This window comes from Muscardinus avellanarius (assembly GCF_963383645.1).
Source record: "Muscardinus avellanarius genome assembly, chromosome: 4".
In the NCBI taxonomy this organism is placed as follows: Eukaryota; Metazoa; Chordata; class Mammalia; order Rodentia; family Gliridae; genus Muscardinus; species Muscardinus avellanarius.
The window spans coordinates 155,444,207-155,470,970 of NC_137789.1; the positions used below are offsets into that span (position 1 = coordinate 155,444,207).

A 26,764-nucleotide genomic window follows, 5' to 3' on the forward strand; every position below is an offset into this window, starting at 1 on the left:
GGCGGGGGCCAGGTGGCACATGCTTGCAATCCCAGTACTTGAGAGGCTGAGAAAGGAGGATCCAGGTTCGCGTAGTGAGGCCTTTTGCAACTCAGTGAGACCCTGTTTCAAAATAAAGAATAAAAAATAGGGCTGGGAGTGTAGCTCAGAGGAAGAATGCTTCTGGGTTCCATACCCAGTACCAAAAAAAAAAAAAAAAAAGGGCTGAGGTACACGTGTAGCTCAGAGGTAGAAGGTCCCTGAGTTCAATCCCCAGTATTACATACATGCATACATACATACATACATACATACATACAATAGCCCATACTTGGCCAGGCATGGGGGTGGACACATATAATTGCAATGCTTAGAGGCTGAGACAGGAGTATCACAGGTTCGTGGCCAGAACCAACTATTTAACAGGGCCTTCACAATTTAGTGAGACCCTGTTTCAAAATAAAGAATAAAATTATAGCTGGGGATGTAGCCAGGGGTAAAACTTCCCTGAGTTCAATCCCCAGTATTGTAATCAGTCAATCAATCAATAACAAATAAATTAGTACATACTTAACCACTCAAAATTCTAAACTAAGTACTTTTTTTTTTTTTTTTGCAGGTTTGGGGATGGAACTCAGAAGCATATGATCTCCGAGCTACACCTCCTGCCCTATTTTTTATTCTTTATTTTGAAACCGGGTCTCAGTGAGTTGCAGAGAGCCTAAGTAGCTGAGGCTGTCCGGGAACCGCGATCCTCCGTCTCAGCCTCCCGAATGCTGGGATTACAAGCGTGTGCCACCACACCCGGCTCTTATTTATTATCATTATATTTTAAATTAGATTATTAGTGGGAAAAAGAATGGATCTCAATACATTGTAAAACTGTAAGTTTCTACAATTTAAGATCCCATACCTCATAAAACCAACACAATATAAAAAATTTTAAATGCATATACTGTGAGTTTTTTATTTTACATATTAGGTAAAAGCTTTTCAGAAACTTATTTTTGTTCAAAATCCATATAAATTATTTTAGCTATCTGTGCAAGGCAAGTACTAACCTTAATGTACTGATGGTCTAAATCAAAGACTCATCCAACTCCCGTCCCTCAGAAGAGAGACTGTTAGACTCACTCAATACTGAAGAACACTTATCAAATAAGCAAATATCCTGTTAGTTTTCTAACCCAATAGGCCTAAAAAGCTGAAAATGGTCAAAAAATATAACTTTTTTTTTTTTTTTTGGTGGTACTGGGGTTCCTGGACGCTCTTCTACCTCCGGGCTACACTCCCAGACCTATTTTATTTTTGGAAACAGGGTCTCTTAAGCCAGCACAGCTGGCTTCGAACCTGCGCGATCCTCCTGTCTCCGCCTCCCAAGCGCGGGAATTACAAGCTGAGCCACCGTGCCCGGCACAAAAGTTATAACTTTTTAAAGGCTTGTATACACTAAGCAGTTATTAACTGATAACCACTGTTTCACAGAAGAATGACAAAACCCAGCTCTTGATAGAGGCAGGACATTCAAGACAAGCAGGGAAGGGGGAAGAGTAGGAAGGGCGATCGATGTAAGCCCTGGCCGGCCGGCCCCGCGGAGGCCACAGTCGGCACCAGCAAGCTGTCTGTGATCAACACTGGCGGGGAGCTACCGAGCCCTGAAAAACAGCTACCCGACATCTCTACCCACATGTGGTAGGTAGCAATTCCAGGCCGCACCGGCCTGGCCGTGCCACACAGGCAGAGCCTCGGTCGGCATCTCAGAGGCAGACTGTGCAGGGAGAGAAGGTTAGAGTCAGGCAGACCAGGTGTGAGTCTGGCCTGGCTTCGCTCGGCGCTGTCTGACCTCGCAGAAGCGGCCCCGCTGCTCGCATCTTCAGTGGTCTCCTGCGTGGCTCAACAAGGCACCGGGAGGACTCGGCGGTGCGACAGTGTAACTCGGCACCGGGAGGACTCGGCGGTGCGACAGTATAACTGAGCACTGGGAGGACTCGGCGGTGTGACTGTATAACTGAGCACCAGGCCAGCATGCAACAGTACCCATAGTTCTCCTATTTCCTACTACTTGTTCATGCTTTATGTGTGTCCAACACCTTCCGCAACAAAATACACGCTCAATAAACACTTATCAGCTGATACATTTCTCTGGTTTTTATTTAATTGTAGATATGATAGGCAGGGAATTTCCCCAGGTATTAATTTTGAAATTAACCACCATTCAAGCTAAAAACAGTATTTTATGTGGGGGGCAGGGTACTGGGGATTGAACCTAGGAGCATTCTACCTCTAAGCTATACCCCCCAGACCTTTTTTATTCTTTATTTTGAAACAGGGCCTCACAAGTTGCTTAGGCTGGCCACGAACCTGCCATCTTCCTGTCTTAGTCTCCCAAGCACTAGGATTACAGACCTGTGCCACCACACCCAGCTCCAAAACAGAATTTCATACTACATTCATGGTGTGAACACACTAAGCAAGTTTTGTTTTTTTCTTCTGGTCGAATATTCATAAAGAGCTACATTCAATTCAACTTTACCAAGGCACAAACATCAAGAATACATGTGTTTTGTAAATTCATTTACTGCTTTAAAGTTTGTATAATTTTTTAGTTACAGAAACTTGTTTTAAGTGAAAAAGAAAAACATTTCATTCAAAGACAAAATAAATTTTTAAATTGTTGGTCAATATCTAAAGACCAGCCACTTACATGCTGGCCACCTTCCCACTGCCCCCTCCTCTCCACTACGCGCCTCCAGTGTACTTACAAACATTTATTCACACTGGCACTTTCCACGTCAGGCCTGCGCTTCTGTGTAGCTTCTTTTAAAAAGCTACCTGAATTTGTCCAAAGAGTCTCACGTTTTTTGGAAAACCAGCGCTGCTACACTATTACCAGACCTGCCTCCAAAACTGAATTTGGGTGTTGGAAGCTCTTCAAAGAGTTCAAAGCCTGTCAGACAAAATTAAAATACTTTTATTAGGGACTAGATCTTTTTTCTAGTTAAGGGAAACAGATATTAACACTGTACTTTTAAATTATTTATAAAATGGTGGGACTTCAAACTGTAAATGGTGACAACTTCACTTTGTGATTTTCCAGCTTTACTGTGTGTATGGCATGTGTGTACACACCCAAAACACTCTGAAATGAATAAGAAACAGATGAGACCAGAAACAAACTGCAGAAAAGAGGCCTTTGCGCCATCCCACATTTCTTTTTCCTTCCTTTCTCTTTCTTTTTTCCCTTCTTTCTTTCTTTTGTGGTATTGGGCATTGAACCCAGAGGCATTCTACCTCTGAGCTAAACCCACAGACTTATTTTATTTTTTATGTTGAAAAAGGGTTTCACCAGGATGCCGAGAGTCTCACTACTTGCTGAGGCTGTCCTTGAAGCTGAGATCCTCCTGTCTGTCTCCCAAGTACAGGAATCCCGGGCGTGCGCCCCCCGGCTCCGCCCCATCTCCCCACTTCCTGTCCCCATCCCTCCACCCACGGCTCCCCTCACGTCTCTTGTATGAAGTAGCAGCACTGTGGAATCCTTACCCTATACCAGGCACTGTTTTTCACATGGCTTTCTACGTAGAAACTCAGTTAATCCACATCACACATATAAAAGCTCTTAATACAGAAAGGATGAGAAATTTGGAAGTAAAACTAATTTGCAGAGGGAAGGCGCTGCAGATGGCGGTGGTGGTGAGCGCCCCACGGTGTGAAAGAGCTTACTGCCCTTAAGGGCGCAGCTCAGCTGAGAGGTAGAATGCCCTGGATTCAACCCCCAGTACAACACACACACACACACACACAATTTATTACAGCATCAACTGAACTTTTATACTCAATTCAAATTTTATACACATTCAAATTCATATTCTTTACCAAACTCCAAAAACTCTTACCAGCCAAATATTAAAAAGGTCATTAAAGCTGGTAGTAAACTGCATGCGCTGCACACACCTATAATCCCAGTACTTGGAGGATCACAAGTTAGAGGTGAGTCCAGCAACTAAGCAACACCCGATCTCAAAATGAGAACTAAAGAGGCAGAGGAAAGCTGGACATGGTGGCACATGCCTATAATCCCAGTAGTTGGGAGGCTGAGACAGGAGGCTGGCAGGGTCAAAACCAGCCTCAGCAACTCAGGAAAGCATACATCAACTTAGTGAGACCCTGTTTCCAAATAAAAATTTAAAAATAAGAGTAGGGGGAACCGGGTGTGGTAGCACACACTTGTAATCCCAGCCCTTGGGAGGCTGAGACAGGAGGATTGCACAGGTTCGAAGCCAGCCTCAGCTACTTAGTGAGGCTCTCGGCAACTCAGGCCCTGTTTCCAAATAAAGTATAAAATAGGTCTGGGAGTGAGTAAAGCCTGGAGGTAGAGAAGCCCCTGGGTTCCAAACATACACACACACACACACACACACACACACACACAATAGGATAGGGGGGCGTCACTCAGAAGTAGAATGCCCCTGGGTTGGATTCCCAGCATAACAAAAATAAAATACCATACTCAAATGCTGGAAGATGGAGCCGGTGTGTTGGGCACCCACGTGTATGGCCATACTTGTCTTCAGAAGATTCACATGTGCTTAAAATACAAAATTTCAACAGAAAATAAACCTGTGTCAATTTTCCAGGATTAACATTTTTTGGGGTGCAGGTGAACTACGGATTAAACCCAGCAACATTCTACCTCCAAGCTACGCCTCCTCCAATCCTTTTTATTTTTTATTTTGAAACAGAAGCTTGCTAAATTGTTGAGGCTAGCCTCAAACTTAGGACCTCCTGTCTCAGCCTCCCAAATACTCGGGTTACAGCTGTGCACCACCATACCTGGCTGAGGATCAACTTTTTAATTCATTGAACCTAACCCTACAAAATTTAAGTTTCAGTATGTAACAGACAAAACTTTTAACTCGTCATTGTACTCCACTGATAGCTAAAAAATTATTTAAATTATTTTAATCTAGAGCCGGGCGTGGTGGCGCACGCTTGTAATCCCAGCACCAGGGAGGTGAGACCGGAGGCTCATGGTTCGCGGACAGCCTCAGCTAGTGAGCCTGTCTGCAACCTAGCGAGACCCTGTTTCAAAATAAAGAATAAAAAATAGAGCAGGGGGTGTAGCTCGGAGGCAGAATGCCCCTGGGTTCCATTCCTAGACCCGCAAAAAAAATAAAATAAAATAAATTATTTTAATCTATATGCTTATATATTGAGGTTATTAACATTTTAAATTATATTCATATTACATCAGGATTACTTTTTTATTTTTGCGGGTCTGGGGATGGAACCCAGGGGCATTCAACCTCTGAGCTACACCCCCTACCCTAATTTTTAATCTTTATTTTGAAACAGGGTCTCAGTGAGTTGCAAAGGGCCTCACTAAGTAGCTAAGGCTGCCCTTGAACCGCGATCCTCCGGTCTCAGCCTCCCATCCTCGGTCTCAGCCTCCCGAATGCTGGGATTACAAGCGTGCGCCACCACGCCCGGCTCAGGATTACTTTTATAGTAAAACGGGTTGTCATAAATTAAAACACTCTAAACTGGCTGTGGCGGCGCTGTAATCCCAGTACTTGGAGGCTGAGTTAGGATTTTCAAGGCCAGTCTCAGCCACTTAGCAAGACCCTACTTGAAAATAAAAATAGAACCAGGCGTGGTGGTATATGCCCACTATTTGGGAAGCTGAGACAGGAGGACCACAGGTTCCATGACAGCCTCAGCAACTTAAGACTCTCAGCAACCTAGTGAGACCCTATTTCAAAATAAAAAATAAACTAAGCCTGTGGGTGTGGCTCAGAGGTAGAATGCCCCTCGGGTCAATACCCAGTACCAAAAAAGAAAGAAAAACACCCTACCATCTGGCAACTGCTTCAAACTGTCCCTCACTAAAATAAATGGCAACACAGTGTGGGTGTTACAAAGCGCCGTCAAGGGAAGAGCGCATCGCTGCCAAGGCGCGACGGAGGAGCCGCGGGCGCTCGGCACCGCACCTACTCCAGCGGCGCCTCCCGGGAGACTCGGGCCTCAGGCGCGTCCTCGATGCGCTCTGGCTCCTCTGACACTTCCTGTCAGAACACTGTGCTTATTTAATTCCGTTTAGCTCTAAAACTGAACATAAAGAGTTTACTCACCAGTTCTCAGACCCAGACACACTTAAGTACTCTCTACCCGGCTAAAGTCTGTTCCTCATTATCAAGGACAGACAAGTATGTTTTTGTCTGCTGATTCCAGGGGTAAAAGAGAACACCTGTACTTAAACACCAAGTAAGGGACTTGCCGTATGCAGCGTAACTCAGTGTTTATTAAAACTGTCAAGCTTCAGGAAGAGGGAAAGGCTAAGGGGACGGGGCCTCAAGAGCACTAAAGGAAACAACTTTAATGTGGAAGATAATAAAGTTAATGGCAGAAAATAAAAGACAATAAATCACATGCAATTCTTGGTTTCCAGAGGCCATGGTAATGAAGCCACATGCCCACACGTCCAGCCTCAGACACTTGGGGTTTTGCATTAAATAATCCATCAAAGCCACTGTGTGTGCACAAAAGGACACGTGTTAAGTGTTCTCCCTGCCTAGTCCCTTAATGCCAATAAGAAAACGAAATCTAGGATAGGGTGTGTGCAGTGTGGCCATAAATAACAGTACGCAGCGAACTGCTCCCTGGAGGTGACCGATTTCTTACTAGCTTGTGACAGCTGAGGTTCAGAAATCTAACCCAATATGGAGTTCCGTAGCGTTCTTTGAAGACTTCCTCCTGAAAATTCCTTCCATCCCTCCCTAGGAAAAAATTAGTATTGAACTGAAAAGGATTCTAAGGAAAAAGTACACACATACCTAAAGATTCTCAAAATACTTTCCCAGAAATTCCTGTGCCCTGCCTAAACAAACGGCAGATAAAATATTCCATAAAAGATTCAAGGAACAGTCTGCCAGGGAATGCAACATGTTCTGGGTATAGATTATAGACCCATTTCTCACCAGGCCCTGATTAGGAGACACAGAACTAGTCACACTTGGCAAACGGGAAAATAAGGATCCTGCCTCGCAACTTGTGAAAAAAGGCAGACTTCCTCAAGAATTAGGAAGTAAGACGGGCGTGGTGGTGCACGCTTGTAATCCCTGCACTTGGGAGGCTGAGACAGGAGGATCGCACAGGTTCGAAGCCAGCCTCAGCTACTTAGTGAGGCGCTCAGCAACTTAGTGAGACCCTGTTTCCAAATAAATTATAAAATAGGTCTGGGAGTGTAGCCCAGAGGTAGAAAGCCCCTGGGTTCCACCCCCAGTACCACAAAAAAAAAAAAAAAAAAAAAGAATTAGGAAGTAAACCAGGCACAGTGCTGCACGCCTGTGATCCCAGCACTTGGGAGGCTGAGACAGGAGGATCGCAGGACTGAGGCCAGCTTCAGCAACTTAGCAAGAGTCTCAGCAGCTCTCAAATCCTCAGAGAGATTCTTATTTCGAAATAAAAAATGGGTAAGGGTGTAGCTCAAGATGGGGGTGGAGGATGGGGAGCAGAGATGGAAGCATAGAATTCCCTGGGGTCAATCCTCAATACAGAGAGGGAAAAAATTAGTAGGCAGGACCTGTATCAATTCTCCATATTTTGTTTCTGTGCAATGTTAAAACAATCTCTTTTGGTGTGTGTGGTACTAGGGAGTGAGCGCAGGATTCGGAGCTAAACGCCTAACTCTATTTTCATTTTCTTATTTATTTACTTTTGTTGTACTGGGCACTGAACACAGGGGCACTCTACCTCTGAGCTGTACCCTCACCCCTGTTTTTTATTCTTTATTCTGAAACTGGGTCTCACTAAGTTGTGGAAAGCCTAAGTAGCTGAGACTGGCCGCGCACCTACGCTCCTCCTGCCTCAGTGTCCCAAGTGTTGAGATTATAAAGCGTGCACCACCGCACACAGCTTTATTTGATAACGGTCTGGGCCGGGCGTGGCGGGCACGCTTGTAATCCTAGGGCTTGGGAGGCTGAGACTGGAGGATCGCACGGGTTCGAAGCCAGCCTCAGCTACTCAGTGAGGCTTCAGCAACTTAGTGAGACCCTGTTTCCAAATAAAGTATAGAATAGGTCTGGGAGTACCTGGGTTCCACCCCCAGTACCACAAAAAATAAATAAATAAATAAATAAATACATAAAGCAGGGTCTTGTTAAATTGATGAGTCTCACTACTTGTTGAAACTGTCCTCGAACCTGCAATCCTCATGTCTCAGCCTCCCAAGTACTGGGATTACAAGCAAGTGCCACCACACCCATCCTAAAAATAATTATTCTACATACACTGAGGACAAATCCTAAATACCTACAAGACTTATAGAGCATGATATATAAAGTATCTATAAAATTAAAACTCTTGCCGGGCATGGTGGCACACGCTTGCAATCCCCACACTTGGGAGGCTGAGACAAGAGGATTGCACAGGTTCAAAGCCAGCCTCCGCTGGCTTAAGAGACCCTATTTCCAAATAAAAAATATAAAATAGGTCTGGGAGTGTAGCCCAAAGGTAGAAGGCCCCTGGATTCCATCCCCAGTACCACCAAGAAAAAAAAAAATTTAAAATTCTCATTCAGCATGAGGCCAAGCGTGGTGGCGCACACTTGTAATTCCTGCGCTTGGGAGGCTGAGACAGGAGGATCACACGGGTTCGAAGCCAGCCTCAGCTATTTAGTGAGGCTCTCAGCAACTTAGTGAGACCCTGTTTCCAAATAAAATATATTAAAAAAAAAAAAGGTCTGGGAGTATAGCCCGGAAGTAGAAAGCCTCTGGGTTCCACCCCCAGTACCACCCAAGACAGGAGGATAGCAGGTTTGAAACCCCTCGCTGGCTTAAGAGACCCTGTTTCCAAATAAAAATATAACATAGGTCTGGGAGTGTAGCCCAGAGGTAGAAGGGTTCCATCCCTATTACAATAAATAAATAAATAAATAAATAAATAAAATGGGGTTGAATATAATATACCTCAGAGGTAGAATGCCCCTGGGCTCAATCCCCAGTACCACCAAAAAAAAAAAAAAAAAATTAAACTTTCATGACTGAAGTAAAATATTACTTTCACTTGCATTATTATAAATTTGATAGTGGATCAGTATACTTAAGTCAAAAGCACAATCTATTTGCTTTTTTTTTTTCTTCTAAATAATAGATTGTGTCGCTTAACTAAAAGATTGCATTGCTTAAATAAAGAACTTGATTTTTACAGGCTCATAAATTTAGTACTTAACTGCCAGGATTTCTGGGAAATTTTTTACAAAGGCCTCTGGATCTCAACCAATGTTATTTCTCTCTGCTTTGTATGTACAGTTAAAAGTTATTACTGAGGTCATTAAACAGAGAAGAAAAACAGGCAATTCCCACAAACAGAGAAGTAAAGCACAACACACAGGGCGAGCCTGCGTAAGGAGAGAGACCGAAGCCGCACATCTGAACACCACCGCCACTCACCGTCACGGAACTCGTTTAGCAATTCTTCCTTGGTCCAGTTACATGAGGTTATCAGAAAAAAGCCTCCTTCCTTCAACACCCCGGACAGAGATTTCACGTACTGCTTCCTCTTCTCAACCGCACCATCAGGGCTGAGGCTGATGGCGTCAAAAGTTCCTTTGTCAATACAAAGATGAAATCCAGAAAGTTTTGTGGAAAGATTCAAAAAGTCTTCTACCTGTATTAAAACGCAATGCCTATATGAGAACAATTAACACACAACCTTTGCGGAATGTAAGTGGCAACCTGTAAAAGCTTAGGGGTAAAAGGGCCCTTAACTGTGATGCCATTTTATGTATAATAAACATATTTTCAATTTTATAGCTAACATTTACGAGCTCCATTCCAAGATCATTAAAGCCAAGATTAGTCAGAAAGGCTGACAGTGTTTCCTGGACATTCCAAATGTCTACAAATTCAGAAACAAATCAAAGCCAGGTGGAGTGCTACCACTAGCAGACCAGCACATTCTGGGGCCCACAAGCCCGACGGGTGAAAGAGCTGTTTCTATGTAAAAGTAAAATAGCTGACATATTTATCAAACTGACAACATTTATTTGGGCCTCAGGTCACTGGGGAAAAGGTTTTAAGTTACACTCCTAGTTGTGTGACCTAATGCAAACTTGGCAAGTCAAAAGTTCTGCACTGACTCAGCAGCCTGAAAAGATACAACAGGGTACAATAAATGGCACAAAGCGTAAGAAACTAAATGACTGCTTAAACTGTAATTACACTACTGGGGAAATACGTGCACTTTAGATTCTTAGAGTCATACAATAGCATCTCATTTTCAATCACCTGATACAATTTAAATAGTTGAAATAATGATCTCCCTCAATTCTATGAAATATTTATAAAAATTTACCAATGAACTTAATTCAGAAAAGGTATTTAAAAAATAATTAAGAGTCGGGCGTGGTGACACACGCTTGTAATCCCAGCATTTGGGAGGCTGAAACCAGAGGATCGCAGTTTGCGAATAGCCTCAGCTACTTAGTGAGGCCCTCCATAACTTAGTGAGACCCTGTTTCAAAATAAAGAATAAAAATAGGACAGGGGGTGTGGCTCGGAGGTCAAATGCCCCTGAGTTCCATCCCCAGACCCACCAAAAAAAAAAAAAAAAAAAAAAAAAAATCAAGCAATTTAAGGTTTAAAAAGAATTTTCTCTAAAATTCCTATCAACTTAAAATTGTATTTTGAGCCTGGAATAATTACAAGTGTGGTGGTGCACGCTTGCAATCCCAGCAATTTTTTTTTTTTTTTTTTTTTTGGCGGTTCTGGGGATAAGAACCCAGGGGCATTCTCCCTCTGAGAATTCTCCAGTAATACATACATGCACGTGTGCGTGCGCCCCCACAGTCCGTTCATGTTACCTTCAGAATCCGTCCTGTGTCTAAGCATGCAGAGTGGAGTGTGGACCCCCGCCCGCCTCCACGGAGTCCTTCCTTGCTTACTTCAGCGCCTCGTCTCTTCCTCCGCAGCCACACTTGAAACACTCAGGCTAATTTTTTATTCTTAATTAATTTTATTAATTTTATTCAGCCCTATTTTTTATTCTTTATTTCGAAACAGGGTCTCACTAAGTTGCAGAGGGCCTCACTAAGTAAGTAGCTGGGGCTGGCCACGAACCTGGATCCTCCTGTCTCAGCCTCCCGAATGCTGGGATTATTAGTGTGCACCACCACGCCTGGCTGTAATCCCAGCATTTGGGAGGCTGAGGCAGGAAAATCTGGGCCGCAGCCAGCCTCAACCACTTAGTGAGGCCCTTTGCATTCAGCGAAACCCTGTTTCAAAATAAAGAATGAAAAATAGGGCTGGGGGTGTAGCTCAGAGGTAGAATGCCGCTAAGCTCCATTCCCAGTACCACAAAAAAATAAAAATAAAAAATAATACCCAGTCTGCAATACAGAGTTATCGCAAGAGAAAACAGACTAAGACACAGGCTAAACAAATAACTTTAGATAAAGTGCTAATAAGAAAATAAAAAGAGCAATAAGACAGTAGGTGGCGAGGAGGAGAAAGACTTCGGAGCAAGTGGTCTGGGAGGCGCTCTAAGGAGGTCTCTGAGCAGAGACCAAATACTGAGAAGAGGGCAAAGTGCTAAGGTCGGGCAGAACAGCGCAGCAGAGGAAAGCAGACTAACACTTGAAAATTAGCCTGAGTGTTTCAAGTGTGGCTGCGGAGGAAGAGACGAGGCGCTGAAGTAAGCAAGGAAGGACTCCGTGGAGGCGGGCGGGGGTCCGCACTCCACTCTGAAGGTAACATGAACGGACCGTGGGGGCGCACGCACACGTGCATGTATGTATTACTGGAGACTGAACCCAGAAGCAGAAGCACAGATACCTCTGAGCTATCTCTCTCTCTCTTTTATTTATCTATTTTTTTTGCAGTCTGGGGATGGAACCCAGGGGCATTTGACCTCTGACCTACAGCCCCTGCCCTATTTTTTATTCTTTATTTTGCTTTTTATTTATTTATTTATTTATATTTATTTGTGTGTGTGTGTGTGTGTGTGTGTGTGTGTGGTACCGGGGTTCCTGGCAGCCCTTCTACCTCTGGGCTACACTCCCAGACCCATTTTTACAGTTTTATTTGGAAACAGGGTCTCCTGAGCCAGCGCGCGCGGCTGGCTTCGAACCTGCGCGATCCTCCTGTCTCCGCCTCCCCAGCGCGGGGATGACAAGCGTGCGCCACCACGCCCGGCTTTATTCTTTATTTTGAAACAGGGTCTCACTGAGTTGCGGGCGGCCTCCCTAAGTGGCTGAGGCTGTCTGAGAACCGCGATCCTCCGGTCCCAGCCCCCCGAATGCTGGGGTGACAGCGTGCCCACCGCGCCCGGCTTCTAAATCTATCTTAATTTTTATTCTGAAACAGATCTCACTAAGTTGCTGAGAATCTTGCTAAGTTGCAGAGGCTGACCTCCAACCTGCAATCCTCCTGTCTCAGCCTCGCAAGTGTGGGCATTGCAGGTGTGCGCCACCACGCCGGATGGCGGGACGGGTTTTGCAGGAGGCAGTTCAAGTACAAAGGGATGCTCACGCTCCTGACAGACTGAAAGCAAAACCAACAGACGTGGACATTAGGCCCGAAGGCACGAGCAGCATCAAGGACGCCTCCCTGGGTGGGGGTTAGCTTAGCAGGTGAAAGGCGCCATCATGGACAGAAATGGAAAAGACTAGAAAAAACAGGTTTTAGGAGGAAATTAAGAATTTCATTCTGAGATAATCAAGTTTACAGTTAGCTGTCCAAGTGGACTTTTAGGATAAGCAGCTTTTACATAATTCTAGAGCTCAGACAAAAGTCCTGGGCAAGAAATACAAATTTAAGAACCATCATCTCACTGATCTTAGGACAGAAAAATAAACTAAATGAGCCAAGTGTTGTGGCGCACGCTTGCAATCCCAGTACCTGGGAGGCTGAGAAGGGAGGACCGCAGGTTCCCAGCCAGCCTCCGCTAGTGAGGCCCTCCCCAACTTAGTGAGACACTGTTTCAAAATGAAGAATAAAAACTAGGGCTAGGAGTGTAGCTTGGAGGTAGCATGCACCTGGGTTCCATCCCCAGTACCAAACAAAGAAGTAACCTAAGTGACCTTGGGTGACGTATACCATTCTATGCATCTGCAGTTTTAATCTGGTCAACCGTGGGTAGGTATGAATTGCACTTTTGCAAACACGGAGGGTCAGTAGATGACAAGACAGGAGCACAAAGAGGAAGCGCCCTGAACTGACGCGAAATCCTCAGAAGCGATGTGCAGACGCTTCGATTGTACTATTTATGGTTAATCTTCAATTAAGTTCCAAAGATGTCAGGTTAATGGACTTTAGAAACATTTAAACTTTATAACTTTCATTATGAATAAAAGTACAATAATATAAATAATAGTTACCTTCAATGTAATGTTCGATAACCCTTCTTTCTCTATAATACTTCTAGAAAGCTGAATTGCAGAAGGAGAGTAATCAATTCCAGTAATATTAGAGAAACCGAATTTTGCCTAGAGACAGAAAAATAATTTTACACCTCAGTTTAAGTTTTAATATGATTTTTGGCTTATGAATTACAACATTCCCTTAGTACTAGGGTTGTTTTAAATTTGTTTTAGATCAAATGACATGTAATATCCAATAATATACAATGTTTACATTTTGTTCTAAAGTCTAAATAGAAACCAAGTTTAAAGTTATATGACAATTCGTTGCTCTTGTAATACTTGATTTCTTTTTCAGAAAGAAATTTACTCAAAGATAATGAAAGTGTATGTATAAGCCCTCAAGCAGAAAAATGTTGTATTCACTTCTGTTACTAAAATGCTCCAATTCACATCTAAATGTCATAAATGTTACTTAACCCAATTAAGTTATACTAGTAAATTAAATGCATATGTAGCAAGTTACTGATTTTTCATTTTTGCTTCAGTGTAATTATAAATTATCCAATTCTCCCCAGCCATGTGATTAGCCACCTGTACTCATACAGTACTTTTTTGTTTTTCAAATATTCCATTAATTCCATCTTTACAAAAAGCCCGTGAGTCAGGCTGGGCAGGCATTACTGTCCTCGAGCTGCGTATTAGCCATAAACCCTTCTAGGGCCTGCGGGGCCTGTGGCAAGAACTTGGTGGCTTCTACTCTTCATCCCACCATTAATTACAAGAAACATTTTTAGACCAATGAGGCTAAAAACAATTTCAAAGGAAATACAGAAAACAAAAAAGTTCCCAGCCAGGCGTGGTGGCGCACGCTTGTAATCCCAGCACTTGGGAAGCTGAGACAGGAGGATCAAGGTTCATGGCCAGCTTCAGCTACTTAGAGAGGCCTTTTGCAACTCAGTGAGACCCTATTTAGAAATAAAGAATAGCCGGGCGTGGCGCACGCTTGTAATCCCCGCGCTTGGGAGGCAGAGACAGGAGGATCACGCAGGTTCGCAGCCAGCCACGTGTGCTGGCTTAGGAGACCATGTTTCCAAATAAAAATGTAAAAATAGGTCTGGGAGTGTAGCCCGGAGGTAGAAGGGCTTCCAGGAACCCCAGTACCACCAAAAAATAAAGAAAGAAAGAAAGAAAGAGAGAAAGAGAGAAAGAAAGAAAGAAAGAAAGAAAGAAAGAAAGAAAGAAAGAATAAAAAATAGGTCTGGGGGCGTAGCTTGGAGGCAGAATGCCCTGAAAGCACAACCTGCAGCTAGCATGGTGGCACACGGCTGTAATCCCGGTAGCTGGGATTAGAGGCTGAGACAGGATGATGGCAGGACATAGCTCAGAGGTAGAATATCCCTGGGTTCAACCCGGTTTCCAAATAAAAATGTAAAAGTAGGTCTGGGAGTGTAGCCCAGAGGTAGAAGAACTTCTAGGAACCCCAGTACCACCAAAAAAAAAAAAAAAAAAAGAATATCCCTGGGTTCAAACCCCAGCACCAAAAAAAAAAACAAAAAACCCACAACCTACAACCAGGCACGGTGGTTCAGGTCTGTAATCCCAGTACATGGAAGGCTGAGACAGAGGATCACAGGGCTGAAATCAGCCTCAGCCTCAGCACTTTAGTGAGGCCCTCACCAACTTAATGAGACTTTGCTTCCAAGTAAAAAATAAAATAGGGCTGGGGGTACAGACCAGAGGTAGAAGGCTCCTGGGTTCTAGCCCTAGAACCACAAAAAACAAAACCCCAAAAAAACTCACAACCTACTCCCACCACACCAGCCATTCAGACTCACTCTTCAACCCCAAGCCACTGATACCTAATCTAAATTCAAGGAGCCAGCCGTGGTGGCGCACACTTGTAATCCCCACACTTGGGAGGCGGAGACAGGAGGATCACGGAGGCTCAAAGCCAGCCTCAGCTACTTAGTGAGGCTCTCAGCAACTTAGCGAGACCCTGTTTCCAAATAAAATTTAAAATAGGTCTGGGAGTGTAGCCCAGAGGTAGAAAGCCCTGGGTTTCATGCCCAGTACCACCAAAGAAAAAAAAAATAAATAAATAAATTCAAGGAACACACGTACCAAATATTTTCCCCAGAGCATTTGTTCCCTGATTTTTTTTTTTTTTTTTAATTGGTGGTACTGGGATTCCTGGAAACCCGTCTACCTCTGAGCTACACTCCCAGACCTATTTTTTTTTTTTTTTTGGAAACAGGGTCTCTTAAGCCAGTGCGGCTAGCTTCGAACCTGAATGATCCTCCTGTCTCCGCCTCCCAAGCTTGGGGATTACAAGCGGGCGCCACCACGTCCGGGTCCCTAATTATTTTTATTTGTAACCTCAAGGACTAACATCCCTCCCCCCTTTTGTGTGTGTGTGGTACCGTAGATTGAGCATGGAGTCATTCTACCTCTGAGCTGCACCCCCAGCCCTTTTTTATTGTGAAACAGGGACTCGTTAGGTTGCTGAGAGTCATCTTATGTTGTTGAGGCTGGCCTCAAACCTGTGATCCTCTTGTCTCAGACTCGCTAGTACAGGGATTACAGACATGCACCTCAGCACCTGGCACGTACCTTTTTTTTTTTGGTACTGGGATAGAACCCTGGGGCACTGTACCTCCAACCTACATGCCCAGCCCTATTTCTTTTTTTTTTTTAAGGCATTTTATTTTATTTATTTTTTTTTTAATTTTTATTTTTTTGGTGGTACTGGGGGTGGAACCCAGAGGCTTTCTACCTCCGGGACTCCCAGACCTATTTTTTACTTTATTTGTAAACAGGGTCTCACTAAGCTGCTGAGCGCCTCACTAAGTAGCTGAGGCTGGCTTCAAACCCGTGCGATCCTCCTGTCTCAGCCTCCCAAGCGCGGGGATTACACGCCCGGCTCCAGCCCTATTTCTTAGTCTTATTTCTGAAACAGGGTCTCACTGAGTTGCAAAGGGCCTCACCACATAGCTGAGGCTGTCGGCGAACCGTGATCCTCCAGTCTCAGCCTCCCGAATGCTGGGGTTACAAGCGTGCGCCCACGCCCGGCACATCCCAGTTTTTGATGCCCACCTCCCAACCTTTAAGCTGCTTCGCTCTCTACTCTTCAGGTTTCTTTCCTTCTCTTTTCCTCAATTATTTCTCTATGAGACAGAGAACCCAGGATGACTCTAGTAACGAATTCTTACAAGTTCTTCCTTCCGTGCCTGTTTATTCTTATAGTGCAACTTATAAGAGTTATATATACATGTTTTACATTTCTAGGACAATCAGCTGGAGCCTCAAACTATACTCAACGTTTTTCACATTCAATTTCTGGCACCAATGAAAATTAAGCAGACATTCCAAGAAAACAATAATGACCAAAAACCAGGGAGAAACTGACAAAGGAGACCCAAATAGAAGAATTACCAGACACTGAATTTAAAACAAATGAAATAAACAACAATGGCTAGATGGAGAACTGTGGAAAAGAACTAAAAACCTTAACAATGAACCAGACCAACAGAACTGAAACACAGTAATTACGTTAAGAAACTCAAGGGTGGGCTCGATAGCAGATTAGACACTGCAAAATCATTTAAAAATATGAATTAAAGAAGAAAATATCCCTCCTAAACACAGAATGACAAAAGAGTGAAAAACTAAACCCAGAAAGAACCTAAAAGATCTAAAAGGGGGCAGAATACAACTTCTAACATAAGAACATATGTAATCTGAAAAAAAAGAAGAAACTTGAAAGAGACAGGAGAAAATGGCATATGGCTGGAAACTTCCAATCCTGACAAAGAGTCTCAAGCCAAGATTCAAGGAGCTCCATGGCCGGGCGTGGTGGCGCACGCTTGTAATCCGAGCATTCGGGAGGCTGAGGCCAGAACATCGCGGTTCGCGGACGGCCTCAGCTACTTAGTGAGGCCTCGTAACTTTGTGTGACCCTGTTTCAATATAATAAAAATAGGGCAGGGGTGTAGCTTGAAGGTTGAATGCCCCTGGATTCCATCCCCAGACCCACAAAAAAAAAAAAAAAAAAGCACCATAAACTCAAAACAGAAAAGAAAAAAAAAAAAAAGAAAAGCATACACAGGTACGTCATACTAATTTTGATAAAAATAAAAAATAGAAAAATCTTGCTGGGTGTGGTGGTGCACGCTTGTAATCCCAGCATTTGGGAGGCTGAGACCGGAGGATCACCGTTCGCAGACAGCCTCAGATACTTAGGCCCTCTGCAACTCAGTGAGACCTGGTTTCAAAATAAAGAATAAAAAATAGGGCAGGGGCTGTATCTCAGAGGTCAAATGTCCCTGGGTTCCATCCCCAGACCCACACACACACAAAAAAAAAATCTTAAAAGCAACCATAGCGTGGAGATGAGGAACCCAGGAGACAGTCACCTACAAAAAGACATCAGGAAGCCCAGCACAGTGGCACACTCCCAATAATTGGGAGGCTGAGACGCCAGGATCCTAGGTTTGAGGATAGCCTCAGAACTTAGTGAGACCCTGAGCAACTGAATAAAACTCTGTTTCCAAATAAAAAATAAAACAGGGCTGGGGGTGTAGCTTAGAGGTAGGATGTCCCCAGTTCAATCCCCAGCACCACAGAAAGAAAGGCATCAGGAGCCAAGGGTGTTGGCTCAGGCCTGTAATCCCAGTACTTGGGAGGCTAAGACAGGACTGCAGGTGCAAGCCTCAGAAAGTAGCAAAAAGCTGGGCCTGGTGGCGCACACTTGTAATCCCAGCATTCGGGAGGCTGAGACTGGAGGTTCGTGGTGTGCGGACAGCCTCAGCTACTTAGTGAGGCCCTTTGCAATTCAGTGAGACCCAGTTTTCAAAATAAAGAATAAAAAATCAGGTTGCGAGTATAGTTCAAAGGTAGAATGTCCCTGGGTTCCATCCACAGTAGCGCAAAAAATAAAATAAAAATTAAAAATGTAGGTAATCAATGAAAAGGTACTAAAAATAAGCCATGATCATGGGTGGATATTAACATAGCGAAAAAAGACAACCAAACTTACATGCCACACAATGTAAATACACTACACGACCTACAAAGCCTACTCGCCCCCCATAAATTTTTTTTTTTTGGTGATACTGGGGATGGAACCCAGGGGCCTTCTACCTCTAGGCTATACTCCCAAACTTATTTTATATTTTATTTAGAAACAGGGTCTCACTAAGCTGCTGAGAGCCTCACTAAGTAGCTGAGGCTGGCTTCGAACCTGCGCGATCCTGTCTCAGCCTCCCAAGCACGGGGATTATAGGTGTGCGCCATCACGCCCGGCTCCCAAAAACAAATTGAATTGGTGGTCAGCAAACTTTTTCTATAAACAAAGAACAAACATCTAAAGCTTCGCAGCCATACAGTCTGTTACACCTACTCAGTTCTGCGGTTGCAGCCGTACACTGATGTACGTGAACAGATGTGGCAGCATCCCAACAGATGTTTATGAAACAAGGCAAGGTTTGACACACATCCTGCAGTGTGCTGAGCCTTCTTTACATCTAACTTCCAGCACAGAGAATACATGTTAATGATCCAACGAAGACGCAATTAACATCCCCAGGACGGCGCGGCGCACGCCTGTGATCCCAGCACTCGGAGGCTGAGACCGGAGGATCGCGGTTCGCGGACAGCCTCAGCTACTCGGCGAGGCCCTCGGCCACTCAGTGAGACCCTGTTTCAAAATAAAGAATAAAAAATAGGGCTGGGGGTGTAGCTCAGGGGTAGAATGCCCTGGGTTTAATCCCCAGTATCGCAAAAAAAAAAAAAATTAAATAGCTGATTGAATATAATTACATATTTTCCCCACTGAGTTCTTTATAATATGTTCCATGTTTGAGAGGAAAAGCTGTAACATCCGATGGGTTCAATCCAGTACCACACACACAAAATAAACTATTTTAAGATACTTATTGACATATTTAAAAGGCTGAGACACTACCAACATGACTAAAGGCTTCATAGGCCACTCTACACTATATAATAACAGCTATGTTGTGCAAGCATATGACCTGAGGTACATTAAGGATCCATGCACAAGTAGTACGGTCTTGAGCACACAAACTGGATTCTTTTGGTGGTACTGGGGATGGAACCCTTCTACCTCCGGGCTACACTCCCAGACCTATTTTATATTTTTATTTGGAAACAGGGTCTCTTAAGCCAGCAAGGCTGACTTCCAACCAGCACAATCTTCCAGTCTCTGCCTCCCAAGCGTGGGATTACAAACTAGCACCACCACGCCCAGTGAAACTAGATTTTTTTTTTTTTTTTGGTGGTACTGGGGGTGGAACCCAGAGGCTTTCTACCTCCGGGCTATACTCCCAGACCTTTTTTATATTTTATTTGGAAACAGGGTCTCACTAGGTTGCTGAGAGCCTCACTAAGTAGCTGAGGCTGGCTTCGAACCCATGTGATCCTCCTGTCTCAGCCTCCCAAGCGCGGGGATTACAAGCGTGCGCCACCACACCTGGCTTGGATTCTTAAAATTAGATCAGAGCCAGGCGTGGTGGCGCACGCTTGTAATCCCAGCATTTGGGAGGCTGAGACAGGAGGATCCCGGTTCATAGACAGTCTCAGCTACTTACTTAGGCCCTTTGCAACTCAGTGAGACCCTGTTTCAAAATAAAGAATAAAAATAATAGGGCAAGGGTGTGGTTCAGAGATAGAATGCCCCTGGGTTCCATCCCCAGTACCTCAAAAAAAAAAAAAAGAAAAGAAAAGAAATACATCAGGAGTGAAATGTATGAACATAAATCACTATGGCTGATGAGGTATACACCCAGCTTTATGAGGTCATCCAAAGTACTGTGAAAACAACCTAAGTCTTTTTAGGAGACAGGTCAAAACCCACGATGGATCAGCTGTGTGCTCAAAAAGCAAGAGATCAGGAAATGTTATCTTTCACAAAAGTAAATGCACAAAAGGACATTTCTTAATTTATTGAGGAAGTTTTTTTATTATTTTTTGTTTGTTTTTAGTACTGGAGATTGAACCCAGGGGTACTCTACCTGCAAGCTAAAGCCCCAGCCCTATTTTTTTATTCTTTATTTTGAAACAGGGTCTCAGTGAGTTGCAAAGGGCCTAGCTAGCTGAGGCTGGCCATAAACCTGCCATCTTCCGTCTCAGCCTCCCAAGTACTGGGATTACAAGCATGCATCACTATGCCTGGCTTTTTCTGCTTCGTTGTGAAACGGTCTCACTAAATTGCAGAGGGCCTTACAAAGTACCTGGGGCTGGCCACTAACCACCAAGCCCAACTTTCCCTGTACCTTTATCTGGAGAGTGGTTTTGGTCTACCAACTTTGTGAGTAGACATTGTCCATTTGAAAGTCTAGTTACTGTGTGGTTATTGCAATTACGCAATTTTGTTCTCATCACACCAATAATAATTACTTTCAAACTTCTATCATTTACCATTAAGTAAGCTGGCATACTTTAGTTATCACAGCTTTTTGCAATGGAACAATTTCACAGATTTCTTTCACTGTGTTGTAAAGAATACGATACAGAGAAGTGACATTCCCCTAACACCAAATCTCTGCAAGCCAGGGTTCTCCAAAGAAATCAGTATGCTGCGTATCTAGACATACGAGGGCATTCACTGAAGAAATGGCTCATACCATCATGATGGCTGAGAAGTCTCGTGACAGGCTGTCTGCAAGTAGGGGGGTCGTCTGGGATGCCAGCAGTGTGGCTTACTACCTGGCTACAGGCCTCAGAAGTAGGAGTGTCAATAGGGTTAACTCTCAGACCAAGGCCAAAAAACTCCAGGGGCCAATGAGATATGTCCCGGAGTCCAAAGGCCAGGAGTTCTGATGTTCAAAACAACAGAAGAAAACTGTCCTACCTTTCAGAGAAAGACCAGTTCACCATTTTTTATTTATTTATTATTATTTGTGTGTGTGGTGCTGGGGTGGAACCCAGGGGCTTTCTACCCCGGAGCTACACTCCCAGACCTATTTTTCTACATTTTATTTGGAAACAGGGTCTCACTAAGTTGCTGACAACCTCACTAAGTAGCTGAGACTGGCTTCGAACCTGTGCGATCCTCCTGTCTCTGCCTCCCAAGCGTTGGGATTACAAGCGTGCGCCACCACGCCCGGCTCCAGTTCATCTTCTGTTTAGTTCTCTCGAGGCCCCCAGCCCACTGGACAGTGCCCACCCATACTGAGGAGGATCTTCCCTTTCTACTCAGACTCAGACATTAATCTCCTCTGAAAACATCCTCACAGACACATCCCCAAAATAACGCCTGAGTTTCTCAGTATTCATTCCAGCTAACAGAATGCAAGGGGCCACGCATACAACTAAAAATATACTAACCTCTGTCTCAGAATTTGGCTTTTTTTTTTTCTTTTTTTCAGTTTTCAGGATTTGGGCTCCTATGATTTCAACATTCGATTGTGATTTGGGGAAACTTAGACTTCAAGACTTGGGTCTTTGGGATTTCAACATTGCAGATTATGGCATGTAGGACTGTCTTTCAGGATCACCACAGGCATTATTCATTTAGTGCTGTCTCAAACTCCACGCAGCTTCCCTCTGTATCCTCTGACTTCTTAAGGTAGTGATATGACTCCTCTACTACTTTATATGTACGTATACATACATTTAGACAGTTGAAATCCCCAATTGAAAGACTTTTTTAAAATTTCATTTCCAACTTGGCTAAAACACATAAATACTAAAAGTACCAACAAGTTCAACCAGGAAAACACCATTTCCGGTTCCAATATCGAGCACTGCCGAGTCCAGTGGGATGTGGCATCTCTGCATCCACCTTATAAGTCTATTCATACTCTCTTCTCCAAACCTGTTAGAAACAGACACAGTTACAAATAACAGATACAGAGCAAGAGTTACAATTAAAGTTCATTACAGTTGTTTACACTATGTGCTCAAGTCTTCTTTTGACAGTGAGGAGTAACATTGGACTAATTCAACTTTTTCTCAATTGTTATTTAGGAGAAAACACCTCCAAAAATAGAACAAAATAGGATGTTCAGTGTATTATTTTTAGTATTTCTCTACATCAGCATTAACACTTGAAAATATCCAACTACTACTGTCTTGGACATGTAGATAGCTCAAAACTGTACTGCTTACTGAAAAATGACAACTATAGAATGAAAGTAATTTCCTAATATTCTGATCAATCTAAAACTGGGTTATTATAAGAAAAGAAAAAGCCGGGCGTGGTGGCACATGCTTGTAATCCCCACGCTTGGGAAGCTGAGACAGGAGGATGGCACAGGTTCAAAGCCAGCCTCAGCTACTTGAGGCTCTCAGCAACTTAGTGAGACCCTGTTTCCAAATAAAGTATAAAATAGGGCTGGGAATATAGCCTGGAGGTAGAAAAGCCCCTGGCTTCTACCCTCAGTACCACCCAATAAAAAAGAAGAAGAAGAAATAGCCAGGCATGGTGGTGCCCGCCTATAATCCCAGTACTTGGGAGGCTGAGACAAGAGGAGCACAGTTTGCAGCAGCCTCAGAAACTTCGTGAAGCCCTCAGCAGTTTAGTGAGAGCCTGCCTCAAAATAAAAAGTAAGAGCCGGGCGTGGTGGCGCACACTTGTAAGCCCTGCGCTTGGGAGGCAGAGACAGGAGGATCGCGCAGGTTCGAAGCCAGCCACACGCGCTGGCTTAGGAGACCCTGTTTCCAAATTAAAAAAAAAAAAAAAAAGTAAAAAATAGGTCTGTGAGTGTAGCCCAGAAGTAGAAGGGTTTCCAGGAACCCCAGTACCACCAAAATAAATAAATAAATAAATAAATAATAAAATAGAGCTGGGGAGTTTATCTCAGAGATGGAATCACACACACACAGACACCTACACACACGTTTTAAATCTACCCACTTAAGCCAGACTCAACCCAAGATCCCAAGAGTGTTTCTTCAGTATAAAGACACACATATATACGCATACAATTTCCGAATCCTAGCTAATTTTTTTATAACTCACCAGACTTCTCCTGTATCTCCATATTCTTGGAAAGCCTGCAGTTCCCGCTCATAGACAGCATCCCAACTACATAAACAACAAAACGCAAAGCAAAATTCTAGCATTAAACTGTGCTGTGCATTAAATGTAGGTCTCCAAAACATTACAGAGCTACTACGACAAGTTTAAAACATTATTAGTGAGCCAGGCATCATGGTGCACACTTATAGTCCCAGGATTTGGGAGGCTGAGACAGGAGGATCGCAGTTCACAGACAGCCTCAGCTATTTAGTGAGGCCCTCTGCAACTCAGTGAGACCCTGTTTCAGAAAAAAGAATAAAAAATAGGGCTGGGGTATAGCTTGGAGGTAGAATGCCCTTGGGTTCCATTCCTGGTACCACACACACAAAAATAAATATTAATGTTATCTCTGTAAGTGCACATAGTTTAAAATGCAAAAGACAACTGTCCAAGGATCTCAAAGTCCCAGACCCATATCCAGGATGTGACTGTATAAGATACACTGCACCATTACCACAGACTGGTCTTCAATGTGGAGATATGGAATTTTGTACCAGTACAGCAACTGCTTACAATGATATCCATCAAAAATAAAATCTGCTTAAAGGCTAATATTAAGATCTAAGTCCTAGCCAGGTGTGGTGCCGCAAGGCCTGTAATCCTGGGTGGCTGAGACAAGAAGATCACAGGCTCAAGGACAGTCTCAGCAATGCAGCAACCTAGGGAGACCCTGTTTCAAAATAATAGGCCAGGGGTGGTGGCGCATGCTTGCAATCCCAGCATTTGGGAGGCTGAGACAGGAGGATCAGTTACTTAGTGAGGCCCTTTGCAACTCAGTGAAACCCTGTTTCAAAATAAAGAATAAAAAATGAGCTGGGAAGCTGAGCGTGGTGGTGCACACTTGTAATCCCAGCCCTTCGGAAGCTGAGACAGGAGGATCGCACAGGTTCAAAACCAGCCTCGGCTACTTAGTGAGGCTCTCAGCAACTTAGTGAGACCCTGTTTCCAAATAAAATATAAAATGGGTATGGGAGTATAGCCCAGAGGCAGAAAGCCTCCAGTACCACCAAAAAGAAAAAAAAAAGGGGGGGCTGGGAAGCCAGGTTTGGTGGGCCCCGCTTGTAATCCCAGCATTGGGGAGACTGAGACCAGTGGATCGCTGTTCTTGGATAGCCTCAACTACTTAGTGAGGCCCTCCACAACTTAGTGAGACCTTGTTTCAAAATAAAGAATAAAAAACAAGGCAGGGGGTGTAGCTCAGAGGTAGAATGCCCCTGGGTTCAATCCCCAGTAATGATGATGATGATGATAAAAAAAAAAAAATAGGGCTAGGAATGTAGCTCAATCTCCAACACCAACCACACACACGTACACACACATTCCTAAACCAGTAGCTTTCCTATGTGGACCTCTCCCTGTAGTCTAAACCTCTTCTTAAATTTTCTCTTAATCATTTTAAGTACAGTCACGCCTCTCATCTGCCTGGCTTTACTACTCCACTCTCCAGAATCCCTGCTCACTCTTACCCCTCCAAGTTCCCTCTCATCCTAACTTTCCCCCACATTCATGCATCCATCTGTCAATTCATTACATAATTACTGAACATCAGCTTTAGGTCTGATCACTTCCTCACCCGAGATGCCCACCGTCTCCACCGCCCTCCCGGCTCCCACATCAGCTCGCGGGCCCCTGGACTTTCTGGCCCCGGCCCACCAACTCTATCCGCCAATCCGGCCTCTCTCCTAGTCCCCAACCTCACCCGGGTTCTAGACCCTAAACAGCCTCCCCAAAAGCTTCGGGACGGAGATGCACCCCACCAGCCTCGAGGCGGACCGGCGAGTGCTCCTCTTCAGACCCCCTACAGCCCCCAAGGACCCCTCGGGTCACGCCCCCAAGGCCGTCCCGAGCCCCGGAGCCCCAGCCTGCGACCCTCTGCAGGCCCAGGCCCCGCGGCGCCGCCACCTCCCCTGCTCCGCGCCACACTCACTGCTCTCGGGTCCCCAGAGCCGACGGGACGAAGCCAACCTCCGCGGGGCTGCCCCCCACGGACCGTGCGGCCGCAGTGGCAGCAGCGCCGCCTGCGCTCATCCCGCTCCGCGCCAGGTCGCCGTGTGGGCCGCCATAGAGACGCGGCGGGGCAGAGTGGACGCGCGGGCCTGGCGCCTCTAGGCGGCGGGAGGACCTCCTCTCTACTGCTCCGGGCGGCTCGCGGAAGGGCTGGTGGGCGCGGCGGGAGCCAGGCTCCTGGACTGTCCGGGTTCCCAGCCCTGGCGTGGGCGGCAGAGCCTCCTCCCACCCCGCGCTCTCCAGCCAGCGTCCGAAGCATCCGCTTGGTCAACTTTATTTGGGAACTGCTGTTTGTAAAGGAGCTCTCAGAGTATTGTACTTTTGCATTATTTTGCAGTATTGCATTTGCATTTTGGAAAATGCGATACTTTGGATAAGAAAGCCACTGACTTACCTAAAGCCGGCACCTCTCAACCCAGATGCACAAGTCACCTCTTGGCTCCACATCGTGGACACACCTGGGAAGTGCAGTCCATCACGTTATTGGCTCCCCGGAAGGCTAATTTCATTTGTGACTGGGATTCTGGCTTGGAAAAACATTCTGGCCTCTTCTGGCCCGAGTCACCCGTGGAAGTTAATGCCCAGGGAAGCAACCCAACGCCCTACGACTCCCGCAAGTGCCCCAGCCTCAGGGGCTCGGTGTGCCGTGGTAGGAAAAGCCCCACAGCGGGAGTCCCGCCTGCTAGGTCTCAGCTCCGCCCTGAGCCAGGCACCTGGCCTTGTCCAAATCTCAGGCCTGCTTCAGTGGGCGAGCTGCACCACTCTCCAGATACGGCGACTTGTTCTACGGACTCGCTGGACCCGGGAACCTGAGGTTAAGTCGGCCTCTTGGTCTGGCATAGCTGTGCAGTAGAAGGCAAGAAAAAGCGTCTAGAGTACTTTCTGTAGTAGGAAAGAAATTCTTGTGGTCCAGTAGCCTAAACGAGGATCTCAGAGGGCCCTGGCAAGGCTGCCTACCAACCAAAGCGGATTATTTCCAAGGCCACATTTTTGTTACCTGGGCAGGCAGACAGACTGAGGACAATTACAAGTCCCTTGTGGGAAACAGCACCAACAGGTGCCCTTCTAGCACACAGAGACCCTGACCGATTTGGACCTTTACGGGTGCTGTTCCAAGGACTCCAAACAAGCAGTGGTGATAGAATAAAAAGGCAGATGAGAATCCATGTCTGTAGTGATTAAAGAACTCAAGAACGAGCGTAAGTAACCTTATTACAGAGCAATAAAACCACCGAATACCACAGCCAATTAGTGCTGCCCTGGGCAAAAGCTTGGTTTTGATCTTTCCTCCACTCTAGACGCTAGAGAAAGCAAGCTTGAGTGTGCTGAGTGGGTCTTGAGAAGTCTTAGGTTCTAATTAAGAAGTGCCCGTGAAAGAT

The 26,764-nt window shown here is 44.9% G+C and overlaps 1 protein-coding gene across 1 annotated transcript; it reads right to left on the reverse strand.

Annotated features, from left to right (window-relative positions):
• Positions 1–2,831: 2,831 nt before the first annotated feature.
• Positions 2,832–25,406, reverse strand: EEF1AKMT2 (EEF1A lysine methyltransferase 2; the record flags this gene model as incomplete). Its single annotated transcript, XM_080694977.1, has 6 exons — positions 2,832–2,926; positions 9,426–9,642; positions 13,352–13,459; positions 22,037–22,172; positions 23,319–23,384; positions 25,306–25,406. 6 exons carry the CDS (start codon positions 25,404–25,406, stop codon positions 2,832–2,834), a joined length of 723 nt encoding a protein of 240 aa, XP_080551103.1.
• Between the last annotated feature and the right edge of the window lie 1,358 nt (positions 25,407–26,764).